The following is a 19,275-nucleotide window of genomic DNA, read 5'->3' as shown; positions in this document are numbered from 1 at the left end:
TCAATAACAGTGAATTTTAATGGATTTTAAAGTAGATTTTTAAATCATCAGTTCAATAACAGTAGATTTTAATAGACTTTTTAAAATCCATGATTGAATAACATAGAATTCGTAAATTTTACACAAATCACTTAAAATGTCAAGTTGAATACACCCCCTTAAATAATTTTTGGCGTCTTCCCTTTAAAACAAAAAAAAAATTGCGTATTTAAAGCAAATTATACACATGGACCGCCTTTCATTGTGGAATAATGTTTTAAGGAGCGGTCGGCTTGAATTACGTTGTACATATCTTTATTTTGATTATTTAATTAAGTTATATATATAAGTGTAATATACATCTTTTTAAATTACATATATCTCTCTTTAATTAAGCTATATATAAGTTTATAACTAAATTATGATTTTAAAATCACATTTAAGCTATATATAAGCTATGTAATATACCGCATGATAAACTTTTATTTTTATTTTTTATTCATGTACTATTTTATTATTGGTCGTTTACTTTTGAGATTTTTTTAGATTCGTCCTTTACTTTTGAGTTGACTTCTTTATTCGTATTTCTTACAGTTTAAACAAAAGAACCGAAGTCAAATTTCATGACTTCATTTTGCAGTCCTCTTCTTATCCAATGAGCTTGATATCGCTACTTGATAGCTCGTTGTTGTACTGTTCCAACATCTCTAAGATAAATAATGTCCATGCACTTCACGATCATTCTCTTTAACGTAGATATTCATCATCTCCTTCAAACACGAAAAAATTGTCCAAGAAATATGCTTAATTTATCATGTGCGTCTCTTTCATTAATTGTTCCTCGAAACTCTTGAATCTTATCTCTAACATCTTCATCGGACAAGATGTGAGCAAACGACCTTTGTCCTCCCGAGACAAAGTATCAAATATATATGGCCACTATCTTTGTATATGATTGGCAAATGAGCTTTTTTACACCTCTAACCAATCATCATGATCTGGTTACAACTAGCTCGAGCCTCGAGATCCTCTTCCATTAAACAGACGGGCATATGAGCATCAAAGAGGTTTTTTTGTCATATTTCCTACTAGATTGTCCGGCACATAATAACCATCATACATAAAGGAAATGAGACTCGGTGTATCAAATGACAAAATGCTTATTGAATGGGAAGATATCGTTAATGTCTTGAGGGTTGCACTTGACAAGGTCACATCCGCATCGTTAATGTCATTGTTGATAGCTCACATGACTAATTAATTCCTCAAGGAGATGACACGAATAAGAATTTCAAACTTATCAACAAACGAGTAGAATGAGGCCATTGTTGGGCCATACATGCCCATGTAGAATGAGGTTATGTTTGTTAAGCAGTAAGCTAAGATAGGTTAGTGGAAACACAATCACTAGCTAATGGAGTGCAGGTATAAATATGGTTGTATTAGGCTTAACCCAAAACAGATAACTATATATGAAGACAATTAAAGAGTTATAATTTAAAACTTAAATGATCATTGATTTGTACTTTCTAGGTTACTGGTTTTCAACTTTTGTGTGGTGTTGTCTCATTTATGCTGTGAATGGTTATGGAACAAACAAGAAAAGAAAGAAAAGAAACAGCAACAATTGTCTGCGATATTTATTGAAACGACAAGTATTTTATGAACCAAGAGTGAAAAAAAAACCGAACAACTTTTGCATACAAGTTTTAATGGAAACATGAAACACGTGAGTAGGCAGGCTCACTACCAAACCAATCACGTTCCAGTTCCACATCAAAACCCTTTTCCTTGTACCCTAAAAGCTCGACTCTGTCTGCAATTATTAAAACAATTTTTATAAATATCTGTTCTAAAAAAATTGCATTTACATTTACTCAAATGATAAAATGAAGAAAACACATTAGTTGTCGAAAAAAAAAACACATAAGGATTTGTTAAGTGAGTAATTAAAATCAACTTATTTTCTCACCAAACTCTCATGACCAGATGCACATGTGGGTCTTCTAGGGGGAAGTTGCTTGCGAGGCGTTCTCTGAAAATAAATTACAACGGAACAAAACTTCGTTGAATAACTAAGAGTATTAACCAAATGCAATTACTGCTCTAAGTAGATTTAATTAAGCATTATTTACCTGTAATTTGGGTCTTAGATTTTCTATTGCCGCTATTGTTCTCTCATCTATACTTGCTTCTTGCTGTGGAAATATCAATTAGATAGTAAAAACCATTACAAGAATGCTTTCAACATGTCAAAAAGATTGAAATATGAATGTTTAAATTACAGTTAGATATATTGCATAAATTGATAATATATACCTTGTGCAAAGCCCAATCTGCTGAATCAAAGAAAGCGCGTTTGTAGTCCTGCGTTGATTTTTAAGTTTGTTAAGCAATAATTAACAACAACTAACGATCATACGAATAAATATGAAAATAAGTGGGTTACTTAAAAGTTAAAGATGATTCACCTTAGAGATAAGAGGCTTTTTCTTTGGCACAAGTCCTCCGTATTTATTTGCACCAGTGGTACACTAATGACAAACACCAAAACAAATCGGAAAGTTCAATAATTTAAGTCTATAGCTTTAATTAGAAGAGGCAAAAAAAGAATGAGTCATTCATGAAACGCCTACCGACAATTCTTTAACCGGAAAACAAATTTCTATACCAGTGCTTCGTAATACCGATTGGTTAACAAAAAGGGTTTAATTTACTAAACCGATTATTTCGATTGTTGTTAAAAAAAAACAATCGGACAGAAAACATAATGGAAATGCATCAGACCAAAACGAAATCGACATTTTTCATATGGACCGGATCAAACCGGATAGAGGACAGGTGTCATCACACGTACTACGTGGCAATTCAGTAAACCGTTGATTTTGCCAAGGGGGTTTCTAAAAGTTGAATATGAGCTTATAGTTTACGACCGTCCGTTACATTAAAATATCTTATCATAAGATTTTATGTAAGGGAAACAATTCCTACCAGAAATATCTTGCATCCGACAAATTAAAAAAGTTCGACCATTCATTAAAAAATGTCGTAAAATTAACGTATTTAGTTTTTTTAATTTTGACTAGAAAATGTGAAACAATGTTTGAAATGTAGAAGAAAGATGAAAAGAAACGTGTACGCCGTCGTTAAAATTTGCCGACGATTAGGTTTGGTAATTTACCACACACAATAAATAAAAAAATGTTTTGACTTGTTGACTTACTAATCCGACCCTAATAATTATCAAATTAATTTAGACTTGTAGTCAAAACTTTTTCTTAAAACATATTTTAAAAAAATGGAATAAACATTTAATTATATTTGATACAATTCAATACCATATTTTTTTAAGAGTGATTCTGAACCGTATATTCATTTTCATCAAAACGTTAATATCTTATCTACCTTACATAAAATAAAAATTACCTAAAACATTGCACCACCAATCCATGGCTTAAAAAAAATCAAGAAATCAGAGAATAAAAAAAAAAAAAAAAATCGCCGAATAAAAATGAGATATAATAAAATTACCTCTTGTTGTTGCTGAGAAAATAAGAAATCATCGGCTCTGTTGTAATCCGTCGCCATTTCTTCTGTCAAATTCCTAATTCGGTTCCGATCAAATTAATTTACAGAACAAAACAATCAATTGAAGTAAAATAATCAAAATTAAAACTGCATTTTAGAATTAATCTAAGTTATAAAAGAAGATAATTAGGTTGAGAGAGAAAGAGAGAGAGAGACCTTAGTTAGAGAGGTTCAGAGAGGAGAAGGATGAGGAAGACGAAATTAAAAAAAGACGGTGAGATGATGATAGAGAATAAGAAGAATATGCGTTTTAGCAAACTTATATATATATACACACATATGCTGTACACACGTGCGTAGTAGTTAGGCACATAGGCTAAGCGCAACATACACGTGTGTGAGAGCTTCTTAGATATTTTTATTATCTCATTTTTTTGGTGGTAAAAATTACTATGAAATTAATATTATTATACTTATCTCATTTAGTAAGACTTTGGTATATATATAGTCTCTTGTATAGACAGATGGACATTTTTTTTTTTCTAATGTTAGAAAACTTGTATCCATATCCATTATTATTAAAAGGGTAATAAATTATATTTTGAAATTTAGATCAAATTGAATTTAATATGATATATTTACATTGTCAAGCAATTTAATAATATTTTATCATGGAAAATATCATCGAAATGGGTCCAGAAATCTTTTTTTTTTTTTTATTTTGTAAATAAGAAAACACGTGGATGGAGTTTTGAAATCAATATTGAAATACTAGATTAGCATGTAAATTAATCTAGTTTTATATGCTCTCATTTTACATTTTCTGGTTGGGTTGATATATAGATGTATATTGTTTCCACGGTATGTGCGTGTTTGATGTTCTTTCTCTAAGCTTTGCCAAACAAGTGGGAATTACATACATGCATATCAGTCTAACTCCGAAGATTGAGTCAAAGAATGATAATATATGGAGACTGTAGTTTCTGTTATTTGCAATATATATAAGATTGTATCTAAAGTTATAGATTGAAGTCATCTCCTAGAACCTGTGTCTCGATCGATCTCAATAGTATTTTGGGATTCACTGATCTGACTCCCTTTTCTCTATTATCTAATATTTTGCGAATTTGTTTTTTAGGGTGTAACAAAGTCAAGGAAGAAAAGATTAGTTGTATAGAACTCAAATACCTCCATGCCGTTAAGACATCACTAATATAGGTTGGTCCATCTCGCACATGTTCAACCGACAGGTGTTTTATATATATGGGTCATTGTCTTAATGACATTATACAAATCTTAAATACAATAGAATACCATGAGCATGTAATATTTCTTTATGCTTTCTATGTATATATATACAATGTAATATTTGATATTTCTTCTCACCAACATTATGGTGGCTTTGGAACCGTGAGAATTTTTAAAAAAGATTTAGACAACTATACACTTTAAAGAGATTAATAAATTAAGTATTTCAACATATATAAATTCTTAATTAACAATATTATAAATTGGAAAAAGAATGCTGATTAAGAACAAAGGTAGTACAAGTTAACACCAGACCACTCACAGATGATATACGATCAACGTCATTTTCAAAACATGAAATGATTCTATCATAAGAAAGCTAATGAAATGTACAATCCTTCAAAACTAGTTTCCTTTCTACAAAAATAACTAGACAATGTATATATATAATGCGTCTAACCATATAAACAATTAATCGACATATATGTCTTACTTTATAACTGACATTATATCATACAATTTTTTTTTTAAAAGATAATTAGTACTTGAGATAGTAAAATCTACAAGGACTATCAAAATTCCTACTGAAGTTAGAAATTTTGTTAAATGTGAACAGTTGTTTCTATGTTTACAAGCAATGAACTAATTAAGATTTATTGTGGAACCTTTTTTTAAAAGAACATTTTTAGAGAGGAGTCTACTGGAAAAATATTTAAGGTTTCACCTCCTCTCCTTTCAGCAAATCAGAATCTAATTTTATTTTAAAAAAAAATTAAAAAGCAAAACAAATTAAGCAACCAAATTCTATATACTTTTAATTAAGAAAAATTAAATATTAGTTTGATTTAGATTTTACAATTAAACGAGGTTATATATCGGTTTGAGTTTACAAATAAGATGGTTAGGGTTTAGATTTTACAATTAAAACGAAATTATATGTCGGTTTGAGTTTACAAATGAGGTGATTAGGATTTAGATTTTACAATTATATAATGAAATTAGTTTAGGTTTACAAATGAAGTGATTATAGTTTAGATTTTACAGTTAGATTTGCGTTTAAAAATGAGGTGGTTAGAGTTTAGATTTTACAATTAGAACAAAATTATATTTCGGTTTGGATTTACAAATGAGGTGGTTAGAGTTTAGATTTTATAATGATGTACACAAATTTTGTTTCATTATTTTATAATAAAGTGAATAAAGAGGTGCACCCCTAAGAGCATTTACAACGGGCGAACTCTTTCTGTTACTCACAGAAAAAAAAGATAATAATATTTTATTCTATAACTAATAGAAAGATGATATGTATAGAATTAAGTCAGAATGAAGTAGTTTCATTCTTATTCCAAAAGTTTCCAATTTCTGGCATAAGAATACAAAGAAAAATAAAAAGTTTTCTAGGCATGAGTTACGATGGTAACTAACAATAAATTGTTCAACTTAATATCCTTCAGCTAACTCCTTCCAAATTAGCCATCTACAAAAAATATCAATATTTATTTCACCATCCATAAACTTCTTATGGTACAATATTGTGGAGTTCTGAAATGAAAGAGGTTACATACCTTCGAACTCCTTCAGATTTGGGTAATTATAGCAAAATTATTCCAAATTCTGAAACACCTCTTTGAAAACCACATTAGTGGTCTGTCTTTCTATCTTGCCTTCTTTGTTGAGAATCAAAATCTTCAATCCCTTCTTAGAAGTAACCCTAGATAAAGCAACATATAGCTGACCATGGGAGAACACAGGTTTTGGCAAATAAAGTCCCACCTTCTCTAGCGATTGGCCTTGACTTTTATTTATAGTCATGGCGAATGCAACAGAAAGTGGAAACTGTCTGCGACGCATTTTGAAAGGCAACTTGGTATTTGATGGAGTCAAATCAATTTTAGGAATCAAAACAATATCACCTGCTCTATCACCTGTGATTACTCTCGCTTCCACAACATGATTAGCCATCTGTGTTATTTGAAGTCTTGTTCCATTACATAGCCCACCCTTATGATCAATGTTACGAAGCAGCATAACTGGAGCTCCAATTTTCAGCCGCAAATTATGATGAGGCAACCCAGATATCTTGATGCTATTTAAGAAATCAGGTGTAATCACAGGATTGGAAAGTGAATCTGAATCAGTAGGATCAATGCTATCAGCACTCAAATACAGTCTCTCCTCAGCTGTCATTAATTAGAATACGAAACTGAGTTAGAACACAATCAATATTTAACAACAGTAGATGATATAATAACATATAATGAAGTTGTGTATAAGAACACTTACTTTCTAGCATCTCTAGCATATATTGATTGATTGTGTTCACATCATCGTTTGTTGGTGCTAAAATGGCTCTTCTCTGAAAGAATTTGGAATTTTCTTCATCTTTCCAAGTTGCTGGATTGCCATAAATCTCCATGCTAATTGCATGTATTGGATTCTCTGCTTCTGTCATAAGAAATTCATTGGGAATATCAATGATAGCCTCACCATCATTAGGTATAGAAATCCTACCATCTCCAACAGCTAATAGCCAATCTGAAAACTCTTCGATGTCCTTAGCTTCAGTAACACTCAAATCATTGGAGAGCAGACGCATGTTCTTAGTTAACTTTAGGACTTTACAATGATCCCAAAGATAAGAAGCATTAAGCGATGACATAACAATTTAAGAAAAGTGCAGAAAACATAAACCACCATCGGGACAACTTGTTGGTCTTACTTCTTTTCAACCTTGATTTGAACCCCCTTGATTTGAACCCCCTTGATGTCAACCACCTTTCCAACATTAGTATCTTTCATCTTGCACATAGGGGTCTCCATAGTCTTAGAAGCCTCAATACCCTCTTCCATTTCCTTCTCTCCAAACTCAAGTGTTGACACCTTTAAATCAAACTTCTTGATTGGGCCTCCTACTACATTGGATTCAGCACACACCTTCTTTGAAGAGGATGATTGTCCAGGTGTATCAGAATTGGATGTGTAGACACGTTTAGAGGAGGGAGTAGTTGATTCAGAAGTCTCCTGACTATAAGTCAAAGCAAGGTGTGCCTAGCCACATTTATGTGAGAAAGAGTTAGTATCTTTGCTTGTAAGACAAATGGGTCACTTTAGGTAATTAAATCTGCATAATACTCTTACCTGATCACCGGAGATAATTGAAGATGGGTTCACAATTTCATTTGATTCCTCAGTGATTTGCTCGGCTAAAAGTCCGTCTTTGGGAAGGATTTTGGTTACCATGTAGGAATCCTTTCCATCCCAAATGTTTTCTCGTTCCACACAAACCAGGAAAACAAATGTTTTCCCAATGACGTTCTTGATAGCGTCAGACAAATCTTCAGGATTTGTGATCTGAAAGCGAGAATCACATAGCATTTAATTAAAAAGTAGTGTAAACTGAATGTTTATAGATCTATGAACACGTTGATTACCTCATCCAATGAACCACCAAGAATAGCAGTTGCAGATTCTCCAATAACCTCAGAAGCAATGCTGTCAAATAATAGGAATTTGGACTCTCCAGTATTGTCCATGACTTTAACGTAAATCATGTATCTGCAATGCCATTCACAGAAGAAATTGTAGACTAAAATCTAGAAAGTTTAAATATATTTTAACGGTTTATCTGTTTGCAATCTTACCTTGCAATGACATTGGTCACAGGTGACCTGCAAACATCATACCAAAACTTTGGTTTTTGTGGCTTACTCTCAAATTGGTAAAATCCAGTGCGTATATGGGTCACTTTTTTATTGCAGGCACGACAACTAAAATAATACCAAGCCCAGTCGGTATCAATTGCGTAGATGGTGCTCATTACTCTTACTTTCCCGATCTGAAATTAGTGATATAGCATTCAAATACCATTCCTTAGGTTGGTCGTTTGTTCATATGTAAATGATATTTTTTAGAAAGAATATATATACCAACCTCAACTGAATCGATAAGTTCCGCAATGGTTTTCCTTGAATACTGACTGGTGTCTTCTGATGTGACAACCACAATCTCCAACTTTGGGACAGATTCACGGAAAGCGAGAGACAGACCATCATTTGGAAGGCTGTATGATATAAGATGCAAAGTGTTATATAGATCGGTAAAAGTTTTATCATATATCAGTTTTATTCTTATGATAGAAGTACATACGATTTGATGAAATTATCAACTTCTATCCAAGCAGGGTTGATATGCACTTGTGATGCATCATAGGAATTAGATAGGTATCTACTACCTGTTACATATTTGTTCTTAATATTTGATATAAAGCCAAATATATTTTGATATATATTTGTTTTATTTAGGAAGATGCATGCCGAATATTACCTTTGTATGTTTTCACTTTAACAAACCGGAGGATGCAAACCACAATGACACCATTTGATGCATGGCAGCCTCCAAAAACTTTGTCAGCGAATGAGCCCCGCAAGGTACACGATAGCCTCTCGTCTCTGTCAATAAAAATCAGCTTTTAGTTCATGTTTTTTTGAATTGAAGCTTAGAATTAGGCAGATTAATGTAACCTTTCATCCTGCATCTCAAACACGAGTTTATGCGTTGGCTTGTTGTTAACTTCAACTGTCTCCATATCACCAATGTTCACCACTTGACCGATCACGTCTGATAATGTTGTATCACAAATAGAAACCATAAGAGGACTTTAATGTTTTGAAATCATAGATACTTTAAGAATATAATAAGAAAAAAACAATGAAATTTACCAATCAACATGTTAGTGTTAAGGTCTGGATCCTCAACTCTTGTAAACTTTGTCAAGCTTAGGAAGTTTGAGTCGGACTTAGGATCACTAACAGCAACATAGGTCCCGTTGACAAAATTGAGTTTGTACAAATGAGTGGTAGGACGAAACTGACCAACTGCATGAGTGATTGAGAAGGTCTCGATGAACCTCCATGAGCCAATGGTTAGGTGGTTGACGTAACGGTTGACCAAGTCTTTTTTCACGGACCCGTGTATTTTCATTCCCTATAATATATAATATAAAGTAGTGAGGGCAGAAGAAGTTATGAAAAGAATAGACTAAATGGAAATGATACTCACAGTCTCGTCAGCCAAAATGAGTTCAAGTGTTTCTCCTGTGGCAGCTGTATACTGGCGCCAATTATGAAGGACTTTGACCTGGATTCTCCATGCAGTCTTGTACAGACGAATGTCGCGGAGGAAAGCAAAAGTAGACGCCATTGTTTTAGGTATTAGCTTTGTTTGTTTGATTCGATGATTGGTGAGATTGTGTTTATATAGTCTGCAATTGGGGATTGTTATGATTGCGTATAAAGAAGGCTGAATATACGGGTTTGTCTATCGTTGGGAAGTTTAGATTTTTTTGGTGATAGAATTAAGCAATATGATTGAAGATTGATATGAAAATAATATAGATTGATATAGATTGGTTGTTGAATTTGCAGGAAATTAGGCGTTGAAGTCGAAGGGAGTTAAGAGATAATATAGTTTCCATCTTTTCGGCCAGAAACTTATTAATTTTCTTATTAATTTTTATTTTTTTTATTTATATTAATTAGAATGGCATTCTAAATACCTTTGAACTCCAAGGCTTCTACTCAAAATTGCTGTGAAGTTTAGATTTTTTTGGTGATAGAATTAAGCGATATGATTGAAGATTGATATGAAAATAATATAGATTGATACAGATTGGTTGTTGAATTTGCAGGAAATTAGGCGTTGAAGTGAAGGGAGTTAAGAGATAATATAGTTTCCATCTTTTCGGCCAGAAACTTATTAATTTTCTTATTAACACAGCATTTGTTTATTTTTTTATTTATATTAATTAGAATGGCATTCTCTGTAAATACTTTTGAACTCTAAGGCTTCTTCTCAAAAATGCTGTGAAATTAATAATATAGATTAAGTGATTGAAAAATAATGTTTTGGACAAATGTTGTTTGTTTATGTATTTGATAAAATCACATGCTTTTTGAATTCAAAGTCCTCTGCAAATTTTGTGGTCTTCTGCAAATTTTGTAAAAGAAGAAAGGAATGTACGCAACACTTGAATTATCAAATCAACGAATATGTGCTTGTTGTGCAAAGATAAAATCAGTTACAAAATTAAACAACAAAAAAGCACATCTTCTATATAAATTAATTTTTAATTCTTAAGACCTCATATTTTGAGATCACCAGTGATGAGGCAAAAAATACAATCTTAATAGAGATTTAATATGAAACTTAATACTAAATTATATTTAAGACACCCTTGCAAGGTTTACCAATGTGAATGCCCTTAGATTTCATGCATAACTTTGTCTGAGTTACTAGCTTCTCATGACGGAATATTCTCATGTTCAACCTAATGGATCGAGTAATTTTTTTCCAAACCAAGAGAGAGATATCGATATGGTAAAGATTTATTTGACGTATATATATGTCAGACGTATACAACAAGTAATAATGATCATTCAATATACGTACTATTAAATTATAAATCTCTAGCAAGATTCATACATGCATCAAACAAATTAAACATTTTAAATGTTAGGCGGCCAAAATTTCTCCGTTAAATGAAAAATTCACAATTACCATCAACTACGAACACATGTGTACTAATATTCCCTTTTGCCCTGTTGGGTAGACTTACATTTTCTTTTCTAAATATTGGAAATTATCAAACTCTCCATAAATTTTAATTTTCCAATTTCTTTACTATGCCTTAACAGCAGCACAGGGATAAAGAATTATCGTAGTAAGGGCTTTTGACAATCTCACAGCAAACAATAAAAAGGAAAGAAGAAAAACTTGTTTAACCAAAGAATCGTTCACAATGTCTGTAGCACGCTTTGCTATACTTTGCATAATTTTCGTTTCCCTCTTTGGTGTGCCTGAATGTAAGTATCTTTATAAGTTTTGCTTTTGCTCATAATTACTACGTACCATCTTTATATTATAATGTCTAATCACTGTTTGTTTTTTAGGTAGAAACGTGGAGGCTATCGAAGATAACAAGATAAGCCTACGTAACATAACGTGTTACCGAGGAATATGCACCGATATACACTACTGCTTTTGCTGCATTGCAAGTCCCAGCAACTGTTACGGTGACAAAGACGGATGTGTGAGTGAATGCACCAAGCTTTACGGCCCGCCAATAAACATGACCGGAAACACAAATGGAGCAAGTAAAGAATTAGGGCTACCAATTTTGTCTAGTTTTCTTATTGCAGTTTCTTATTTTGTTTTTTAGGATAGTTATTTAGATCTTAAATGTTACCAAATTTTTGTTTTTTTTAATCGCACCACTTAATCCCCTCCATAGATTTTACGAGATTTTAAGAGCGTTTTGCTATCTTAATGATAACCAGTGCAGCTTTATTTACTTTTTTTTTTGCTTTTCCAATAATAATTATGTTATGAAAACTGATTATATGACTCGAACACTTCAATAAAAGTGAGATATACGTTCTAATTCTTTTATTTTGTCGTTTTAAATACAATTCGGCTCTAAGAACTAAGAAGTAAGAAAATAATCGTGGATGTGTTACTTCTCCCGTCAGGCCTCCTCTAACTTCCTCTGCTAAAGACTTCTTAAAACTGTGAACAACTCATCATCCACGGCAGCATTCGCGCTAGGAACCTATTTCGAGCATATAAAACAAACTGAAAACGAGTTTTAGAGCTTCTTCTATATTTCATCCGATTACACCCAATTATGGTAACTAAAGTTTTTTTTGTCTGGTTATCATACTTTGCTATCCTTTGCATCATCTTTCTAAATATGCATGTTGGGGTATCAGCTGTCCAATCATAGACTTTCATTTTTTTCTCTATATATTGAAAAGTATCTAACTCTCCGTAGATTTAAATTTTCCATTTTCTTTCTGACACCTAATTATGTCAATGATATGATCAGATATGATATGATACTCTAGAATATATGATATCTACATATTAGGAATGTACAGTTATTGCTCAACCTAGAGGTTGCACCTCGTCTCTTGTATATAAACATCACTATGTATTACTGTGAATATATCAAGCATTCTATTCATAATATGGTATCAAGAGCCATATAATTATTTTTTCGGCCGCCACCCTCTCCTCTGTTTTTTTTATTCATTCTTTCGTCTTCTTTCTTCTTCTCCTTTACTCTGTTCTCTGTCTTATCTTCTCAATGGCCACCAACGATGAAATCGTTGATCTGTCCCAATCTCTCCTCAATCTTAATATGGGAAACATCACTAAGCTCACCTCCATGAACATGGAGTCTTCAAGTTCACTCCCTGCTTGATGGTCATGACCTTGCTGGTCATGTCGATGGTTCAATTGTTCCCCCCGCTCCCACTATCACCACCGCTGGTCGTAAAACACCCAATCCTATTTACGCGAAGTGGCATCGCCATGATAAGCTTGTTTACAGTGGACTCCTTGGCACGCTTTCTCCATCTGTTCAGCCTCTTGTCTCTAAATCCAAAACTGCGGCAGAGATGTGGAAAATTGTCACCGACACTTATGCCAAACCAAGTCGAGCCCATGTTCAACAAATTCGTATCCAACTACAGCAGCTGTCCAAAGGCGACAAATCAATCGATGACTACATGCAGCTTCTCACCACCAGGTTTGATCAACTTGATCTCCTTGGGAAACCAATAGATCATGATGAACATATTGATGTCATTCTCAAAGGTTTACCTGAAGACTATAATTCTGTGGTTGATCAAGTCGAAGGTCGTGAGACTTCTCCATCTCTCAGTGAAAATCATGAGAAACTTCTTAACAACGAAGCCAAACTCCTTGCTCTCTCTGCCTTGAGTTCTGCTATTCTTCCTGCTTCGGCCAATCTTGCGACTTCCCGCAATAACTCCTTCCAAGGTCGCTCCAACCGTGGTCGCAACAACTCGTGGAACCAATCCTGCCAGTTCGCTTATCAGCCAGCAACTCACAGTGCCAACTCTGTGGTGTGTTTGGTCACAGTGCCAAACGGTGTTCCCAGCTCCAACGCCATGCGTATCCACAACAAGGTCTCCTACCGTCTCCTCGTCCTTGGCATCCAAGAGCCAACTTGGTTTGTGCACCTCCTCGTTCTCCATATCCCTGGCTCATGGATAGCGGTGCTACACACCACATGACCAGTCATCTCAACAATCTGGCTATTCATTAACCCTACAATGGTGATGATGGTGTTCTCATTGGTGATGGCACTAGACTTCCAATAACGCACACTGGTTCACTTACCCTCCCCTCCTCCTCTCGCAACCTTACTCTAAATCGTGTTCTTTGTGTCCCCAACATTAAAAAGAAACTTATCTCAGTTTACCGCTTATGTAATGCTAACCAAGTTTCTGTTCATTTCTGCCCTGTATCTTTTCAGGTGAAGGATCTCAGCTCGGGGGTCCTGTCAATCCAAGGCAAGACTAGGGACGGACTCTATGAGTGGCCAGCCTCACCCTCTATTTTCTCTGCTTTCTTTGCTTCCACATCCACCAAACCAACTTTGGTTGATTGGCACTCTCGCCTTGGTCATCATTCTCTTCCCATTCTGAAAAATGTACTTTCAAATAATGCCTTACCATATACACAATATGTACCTCTTTCTTCTTTATGTTCCGATTGTGAAATAAATAAAACACACAAACTTCCCTTCTCCACATCTACCATACACTCCATAAGACCCCTCCAAAATATCTTCACCGACTTATGGTCGTCACCAATACAATCTGTTGATGGCTATAAATACTACCTCGTTCTTATTGACCACTATAGTCGCTACACATGGTTGTATCCTCTAAAATTAAAATCTCAAGTTCGTGATACCTTTATTGTCTTCAAAGCGCTTGTTGAGAATCGGTTTCAGACAAAGATTGGAACACTCTTCTCTGACAATGGTGGTGAGTTTGTTGCCCTCCGTTCATTCCTCGTCACTGCTGGTATCTCTCATCTTACCTCTCCGCCTCATACTCCGGAGCACAATGGCATTTTTGAGCGGAAACATCGTCATCTCATGGAAACAGCTCTATTGATGCTCACTCATGCCAAAATGCTGAAGTCATACTGGACTTATGCTATTGCCACAACCACATATCTCATAAACCGTTTACCAACTCCAGTTCTGAACATGACGTCTCCATATCACATACTCTTCGGTGAGACTCCCAACTTTGCTAAACTAAGGACATTCAGCTGTCTTTGTTTTCCCTGGTTGCGACCATACACCTCGCACAAATTAGAAGATCGCTCCACTCCTTGTGTTCTCCTTGGTTACTCACAAAATCAAAGCGCCTATCTTTGTCTTCAACCTACCTCTGGTCGAATCTATGTCTCCCGCCATGTTCAGTTCGACGAATCTCAGTTCCCCTTCCATCGTTCCTTATCACCATCACCGTCAAACACCACAACAGCCTCTCCATCTAAATTCTCTTCACTAACCTCCATGACTCCTTTCACTATCGTTCCTTTTACTTCACCTCCTGCCACCATAGAGACTTCTTTGTCGCCACTAGTCTAGCCAACGGAGCCGGGATCCTTGCCTGCACATTCTCACCGGATTATGCACTCGACCTCCTCGTCGGGAACAACTGTGAGATCCACAGAACCCTCATCACCAGAAACGACGCCGTCGTAAGAACAATATAACCAAACCCAAAATCAAATCCAATTACTCTGCAGCTCTTTCTTCCTCCATCCCACCTGAAACCCAAACCGTGAACCAGTCGTTAAAGGATCTCCGCTGGCGTGGTGCCATGTCCCATGAGATTGATTCCTTTGCGATTCATCGAACATTTGATTTAGTTCCACCTCGACCTAACTACAATGTTATCGGTTGTAAGTGGATTTTCAAAAAGAAGTTTAATCCTAATGGTTCTCTTAACAGGTGCAAAGCACGCCTCGTTGCCAAGGGGTATGATCAACAACTTAGGCGAGACTACACTGACACGTTCAGTCTGGTGATCAAAGCCACCACACTTCGTCTCGTTCTTGATGTTGCAGTCTCAAATCTTGGCCGATACAACAACTTGATGTCAACAATGCTTTCCTCCAAGGAACACTTGACGAAGAAGTATACATGGAGCAACCACCATGATTTGTTGATGCTGATAAACCTGACTATGTCTGTAAACTTCGTAAAGCAATCTATGGTCTCAAACAGGCTTCCCAGGCATGGTACACTGAACTGCGAACCTTCCTTCTCAGTCTTGTTTTCAAAAACTCTTTAGCAGATACATCACTCTTTGTTCTTCGTCAAGGTTCGTCATTTGTATATCTCCTTCTCTATGTCAATGACATCTTAATCACCGGTAATAGCAAGGTTAATGTTCGTCGGATTCTTGATCTCCAGCGGAACATTTCTTAGTTAAAGATCCAGGGGACTAAAATTATTTTCTTGGCTTAGAGGCTCACCGAACTTCTGCAGGACTACATCTCTCACAACGTAAGTATATCTTGGACATCCTGCACCGGTATAATATGATGAATGCTAAACCAGTGGCCACTCCAATGGCCACATCTCCGAAGTTGACTCTCGCCATGGGTACTCCTCTCTCCGACCCGACCGTATACCACAAACTTGTTGGCAGTCTTCAGTATCTTGCCTTCACCAGGTTAGACATTGCTTTTGCCGTTAACCGACTCTCACAGTTTATGCACCGTTCGACGGAAGCTCACTGGCAGGCTGCAAAGCGTGTCTTACGCTACCTTGTTGAAACCACCACTCATGGAATCTTCTTCTCGTCTCGTAATCAACTGAACCTCCATGCCTTTTCTGATGCCGACTGGGCTGGAGACACTGACGACTATGTTTTAACCAACGCTTACATTGTTTACCTCCGCTCTCATCCGATATCCTGGTCGGCAAAGAAGCAAACGGGAGTAGCTCGCTCCTCCACAGAGGCGGAGTACAGAGCCGTTGCAAATACCGTTGCAGAAATTCGGTGGATTTGTAATGTCTTAACCGAACTTAGGATACTTATACCTTCTCCGCCAGTGGTATATTGCAACAATGTGGGTGCAACGTCCCTCTGTGCCAACCCTGTCTTTTACTCAAAAATGAAACACATTGCTATTGATTATCATTTCATTCGTAGTCATATTCAGCAAGGAGCTCTTCGAGTTGCACATGTTAACACCAAAGATCAATTGGCTGATGCACTTACAAAGCCACTAAATCGTTCTCGGTTCATTGATCTTCGTAACAAAATTGGCGTGGTCAAGACCCCTTCATCTTGAGGGGGCGTGTCAGTGATATGATCAGATATGATATGATACTCTAAAATATATAATATCTACATATTAGAAATGTACATTTATTGCTTAACCTAGAGGTTGCACCTCGTTTCTTGTATATAAACATCACTATGTATTACTGTGAATATATCAAGCATTTTATTCACAACAAATTATTATAATTAGTGAATTTTTACATTTCAGTGAGAATAGAGATTCACGTTTTTATGCTGCCTTAAAGAATTTAGAAACAAAAGAGCTTAAAATTTTTAGGCGGCTCCCAATTTAATTTATGCCGGTTTACGTGAAAACTCATTTTCCTCTTAAGAGCCTATTAATTAATCCAGGTTAAAACCAAACCTTCTCTCCCACTTGGAAGACTTAAGTGAAAACCAAAATCCTCTTTTTCCTCATAGAGTGTTGCCCAAACTGATGTATTACTTGACAAACTGGAAAGGATTATATAATGTGCTAAAGTTACAAAATTTGTTGGTTAAAAAGTTATGATCTAGACGATTTATAAATTGTTTCAATCTTTTATTCATATTTGCTAATCAGCTATTATTAGTTCCTTATTTTATTTTCAGAACTATATATATTTGTACTACTTGTTAAATCATGTCCATGCTTATTATGACTAGTAATCAGACGGGAAGGTTCCGTAAGGAGAGATCCAACCAATTCTTAGTAAATGTTTGGGATATATATATGGAAAGTGGTTGGAACCATAGGTAAACAAGACTTGCCCAAAGCCCCAAACTAATAGAGATACAAAGAGAACCTTACCAAAGGACGTCAAGAATCATAAAGTTAATGAATTAGACCGGCTATCTTATTATCGAAAAGTCAAGGATCAGAGTATCAGGCAGTTAAGGCTATTGAGATAATTATTGGTGGTTTGATTACAGGAAACAATCAAATAATTATCAAGTGGTTATCACTTGGTTATCTATTTTAAGCAAGGTATGTAATTTTGATCTAAGGACATATTATGTTGCCGAGGAAAATAAAAGAAATGTCGAAGATCAACTAGCTTTATTGAAGATATCAGTTTTGGGATGAGACAATAAATCAATGATCAAAGGGGGTCAGATGCAAAATAAACAATGTTCAATGGTATTGGCGTTCGAGATCGTGCCAAATTAAATGAAGAATGGTTGTAAGAAGAAATTAGAAGTATGTATATACTTAACATTTCTTCTCACCAACATTATGGTGGCTTTGGAACCGTGAGAGTTTTTTAAAAAGGTTTAGAAAAATATACACTTTAAAGAGATGAATAAATTAAGTATCTCAACATATATAAATTCTTAATTAACAATATTTTAAATTGGAAAAAGAATGCTAACTAAGAACAAAGGTAGTACAAGTTAACACCGGACCACTCACAGATGATATACGATCAACGTCACTTTCAAAACATGAAATGATTATATCATAAAAAAGCTAATGAAATGTACAATCCTTCATACACCAATATTAGTTCGTCCTAGCCGCTTTCTTTCTCTCTAGCACAATCTTCGAGATATCTCTTTTTGGCAGTGTCGAATCCGATCGGTGCCGCTGGGAAACTGCATCTCTGTTCTCTTGTCCACTATTCCTACCTAAGCTTGTTCTCTACCTGTTTCTACGGCAAATCCACCGGAGGTTCACCGATGCCTGAATCAGCTACTCCGACCATGGTTTAGCTTCATCATTTCCCTCCCTCTCCGTCTCATCCGGTGGGTTTTCTCGGTGAGTCGATTCTCGCAAGTTCCCAGCCATTCATCGCCAAATTTGAGATCCCAGAACATACTGCTAGTCTTTTGTCTCGTCTCTCTCACCAACTCCCCTTGGAGTTAACCCTAACAACTCTCTGCTCCTTGGATCTAGAATCCCCACCAAGTGTTTTACGTGGCTGCGTTTGGAAAGGAGCTCTGTTTTGACGCTGGAGTTGTGCAAGATATTGACGACGAACCATTACCCAAACCTTGTGCTTCAAAAACCCAGGTTTGTTCCAAATCTTTCTTTGTCTATCCATAGCATATCTCTGTGTCGATCCATGGTATCAATTGTCCAAAGACTGCAATTTGAACCTAATCAACCATTGTTGCTTTGTTGCTACAAAGTATTTTTACAAACTCTGTCATTAGAATCATCTAGAGACACTATCTATGATTGTTAAAGGATGAAGAGGACCTGCATTATGACCTGGTTCCTATGGTAATAATGGTCTAAAGTAGTGTAATTCTATGGTATTTCCTTAAAAAAGAAATCATACTCGAGAAATATTCAATTATATACTTTTATGGAAAGTATGAATTTTTTTTATGTTGAAGTGATATGAGACGT

At 35.3% G+C, this 19,275-nt stretch overlaps 3 protein-coding genes and 1 long non-coding RNA gene across 10 annotated transcripts; 1 reads left to right on the top strand and 3 right to left on the bottom strand.

The window, feature by feature from the left end:
- Positions 1–1,588: 1,588 nt before the first annotated feature.
- LOC104718767 (uncharacterized) lies at positions 1,589–3,982 on the bottom strand. The gene is made up of 7 exons (XM_010436576.2): positions 3,724–3,982; positions 3,511–3,583; positions 2,451–2,513; positions 2,299–2,346; positions 2,115–2,177; positions 1,952–2,014; positions 1,589–1,795 (listed from the first exon to the last, which is right to left on the bottom strand). Exons 2-7 carry the CDS (start codon positions 3,565–3,567, stop codon positions 1,778–1,780), a joined length of 312 nt encoding a protein of 103 aa, XP_010434878.1. The 5' UTR covers positions 3,568–3,583; positions 3,724–3,982; the 3' UTR covers positions 1,589–1,777.
- Positions 3,983–6,068: 2,086 nt separating this feature from the next.
- Positions 6,069–7,414, bottom strand: LOC104718763 (uncharacterized). 2 transcript variants are annotated; one of them, XR_015568634.1, is made up of 4 exons: positions 7,039–7,414; positions 6,681–6,935; positions 6,321–6,595; positions 6,069–6,232 (listed from the first exon to the last, which is right to left on the bottom strand). XR_015568634.1 is itself a non-coding variant. In XM_010436574.3 (3 exons), exons 1-2 carry the CDS (start codon positions 7,412–7,414, stop codon positions 6,358–6,360), a joined length of 954 nt encoding a protein of 317 aa, XP_010434876.2. In that variant the 3' UTR covers positions 6,069–6,232; positions 6,321–6,357. The 2 variants fall into 2 exon arrangements, 1 of the variants encoding a protein (XP_010434876.2); XM_010436574.3 differs by having other exon boundaries at positions 6,321–6,935.
- Positions 7,294–9,954, bottom strand: LOC104720320 (replication protein A 70 kDa DNA-binding subunit D-like). Its single transcript, XM_087469407.1, has 10 exons — positions 9,814–9,954; positions 9,474–9,738; positions 9,276–9,372; positions 9,079–9,203; positions 8,902–8,986; positions 8,686–8,815; positions 8,397–8,590; positions 8,187–8,310; positions 7,894–8,106; positions 7,294–7,803 (listed from the first exon to the last, which is right to left on the bottom strand). The coding sequence occupies exons 1-10, from the start codon at positions 9,952–9,954 to the stop codon at positions 7,471–7,473; spliced, it is 1,707 nt and encodes a 568-aa protein (XP_087325533.1). The 3' UTR covers positions 7,294–7,470.
- On the top strand, positions 8,487–10,651 carry LOC147936036 (uncharacterized). 6 transcript variants are annotated; one of them, XR_015568639.1, is made up of 6 exons: positions 8,487–8,629; positions 8,778–8,851; positions 8,936–8,975; positions 9,061–9,182; positions 9,858–9,962; positions 10,442–10,651. It is a non-coding gene; the product is annotated as an uncharacterized LOC147936036 (long non-coding RNA). The 6 variants fall into 6 exon arrangements; XR_015568638.1 differs by having other exon boundaries at positions 10,179–10,651; XR_015568636.1 differs by having other exon boundaries at positions 9,057–9,182.
- The last annotated feature ends 8,624 nt before the right edge of the window (positions 10,652–19,275 follow it).

This window comes from Camelina sativa, chromosome 10, assembly GCF_030686135.1.
Source record: "Camelina sativa cultivar CO46 ecotype springtype chromosome 10, ASM3068613v1".
Lineage (NCBI taxonomy): Eukaryota > Viridiplantae > Streptophyta > Magnoliopsida > Brassicales > Brassicaceae > Camelina > Camelina sativa.
The sequence above is the reverse complement of the archived record's forward strand: the minus strand, read 5'-3'. Positions and strand labels throughout refer to the sequence as shown.

Excerpts from the sequence above, each read along its gene's own strand:
- LOC104718767 (XM_010436576.2), bottom strand. The coding sequence starts at position 3,567 with ATGGCGACGGATTACAACAGAGCCGATGATTTCTTATTTTCTCAGCAA. Across the intron at positions 2,514-3,510 it reads TTTCTCAGCAACAACAAGAG|TGTACCACTGGTGCAAATAA; the intron begins GTAATTTTATTA and ends GTTTGTCATTAG. Across the intron at positions 2,347-2,450 it reads AAAAGCCTCTTATCTCTAAG|GACTACAAACGCGCTTTCTT; the intron begins GTGAATCATCTT and ends AAATCAACGCAG.
- LOC104718763 (XM_010436574.3), bottom strand. The coding sequence starts at position 7,414 with ATGTCATCGCTTAATGCTTCTTATCTTTGGGATCATTGTAAAGTCCTA. Across the intron at positions 6,936-7,038 it reads TATGCTAGAGATGCTAGAAA|CTGAGGAGAGACTGTATTTG; the intron begins GTAAGTGTTCTT and ends AATTAATGACAG.
- LOC104720320 (XM_087469407.1), bottom strand. The coding sequence starts at position 9,954 with ATGGCGTCTACTTTTGCTTTCCTCCGCGACATTCGTCTGTACAAGACT. Across the intron at positions 9,204-9,275 it reads TTTGAGATGCAGGATGAAAG|AGACGAGAGGCTATCGTGTA; the intron begins GTTACATTAATC and ends TTTTATTGACAG. Across the intron at positions 8,987-9,078 it reads TAAAGTGAAAACATACAAAG|GTAGTAGATACCTATCTAAT; the intron begins GTAATATTCGGC and ends AATATGTAACAG.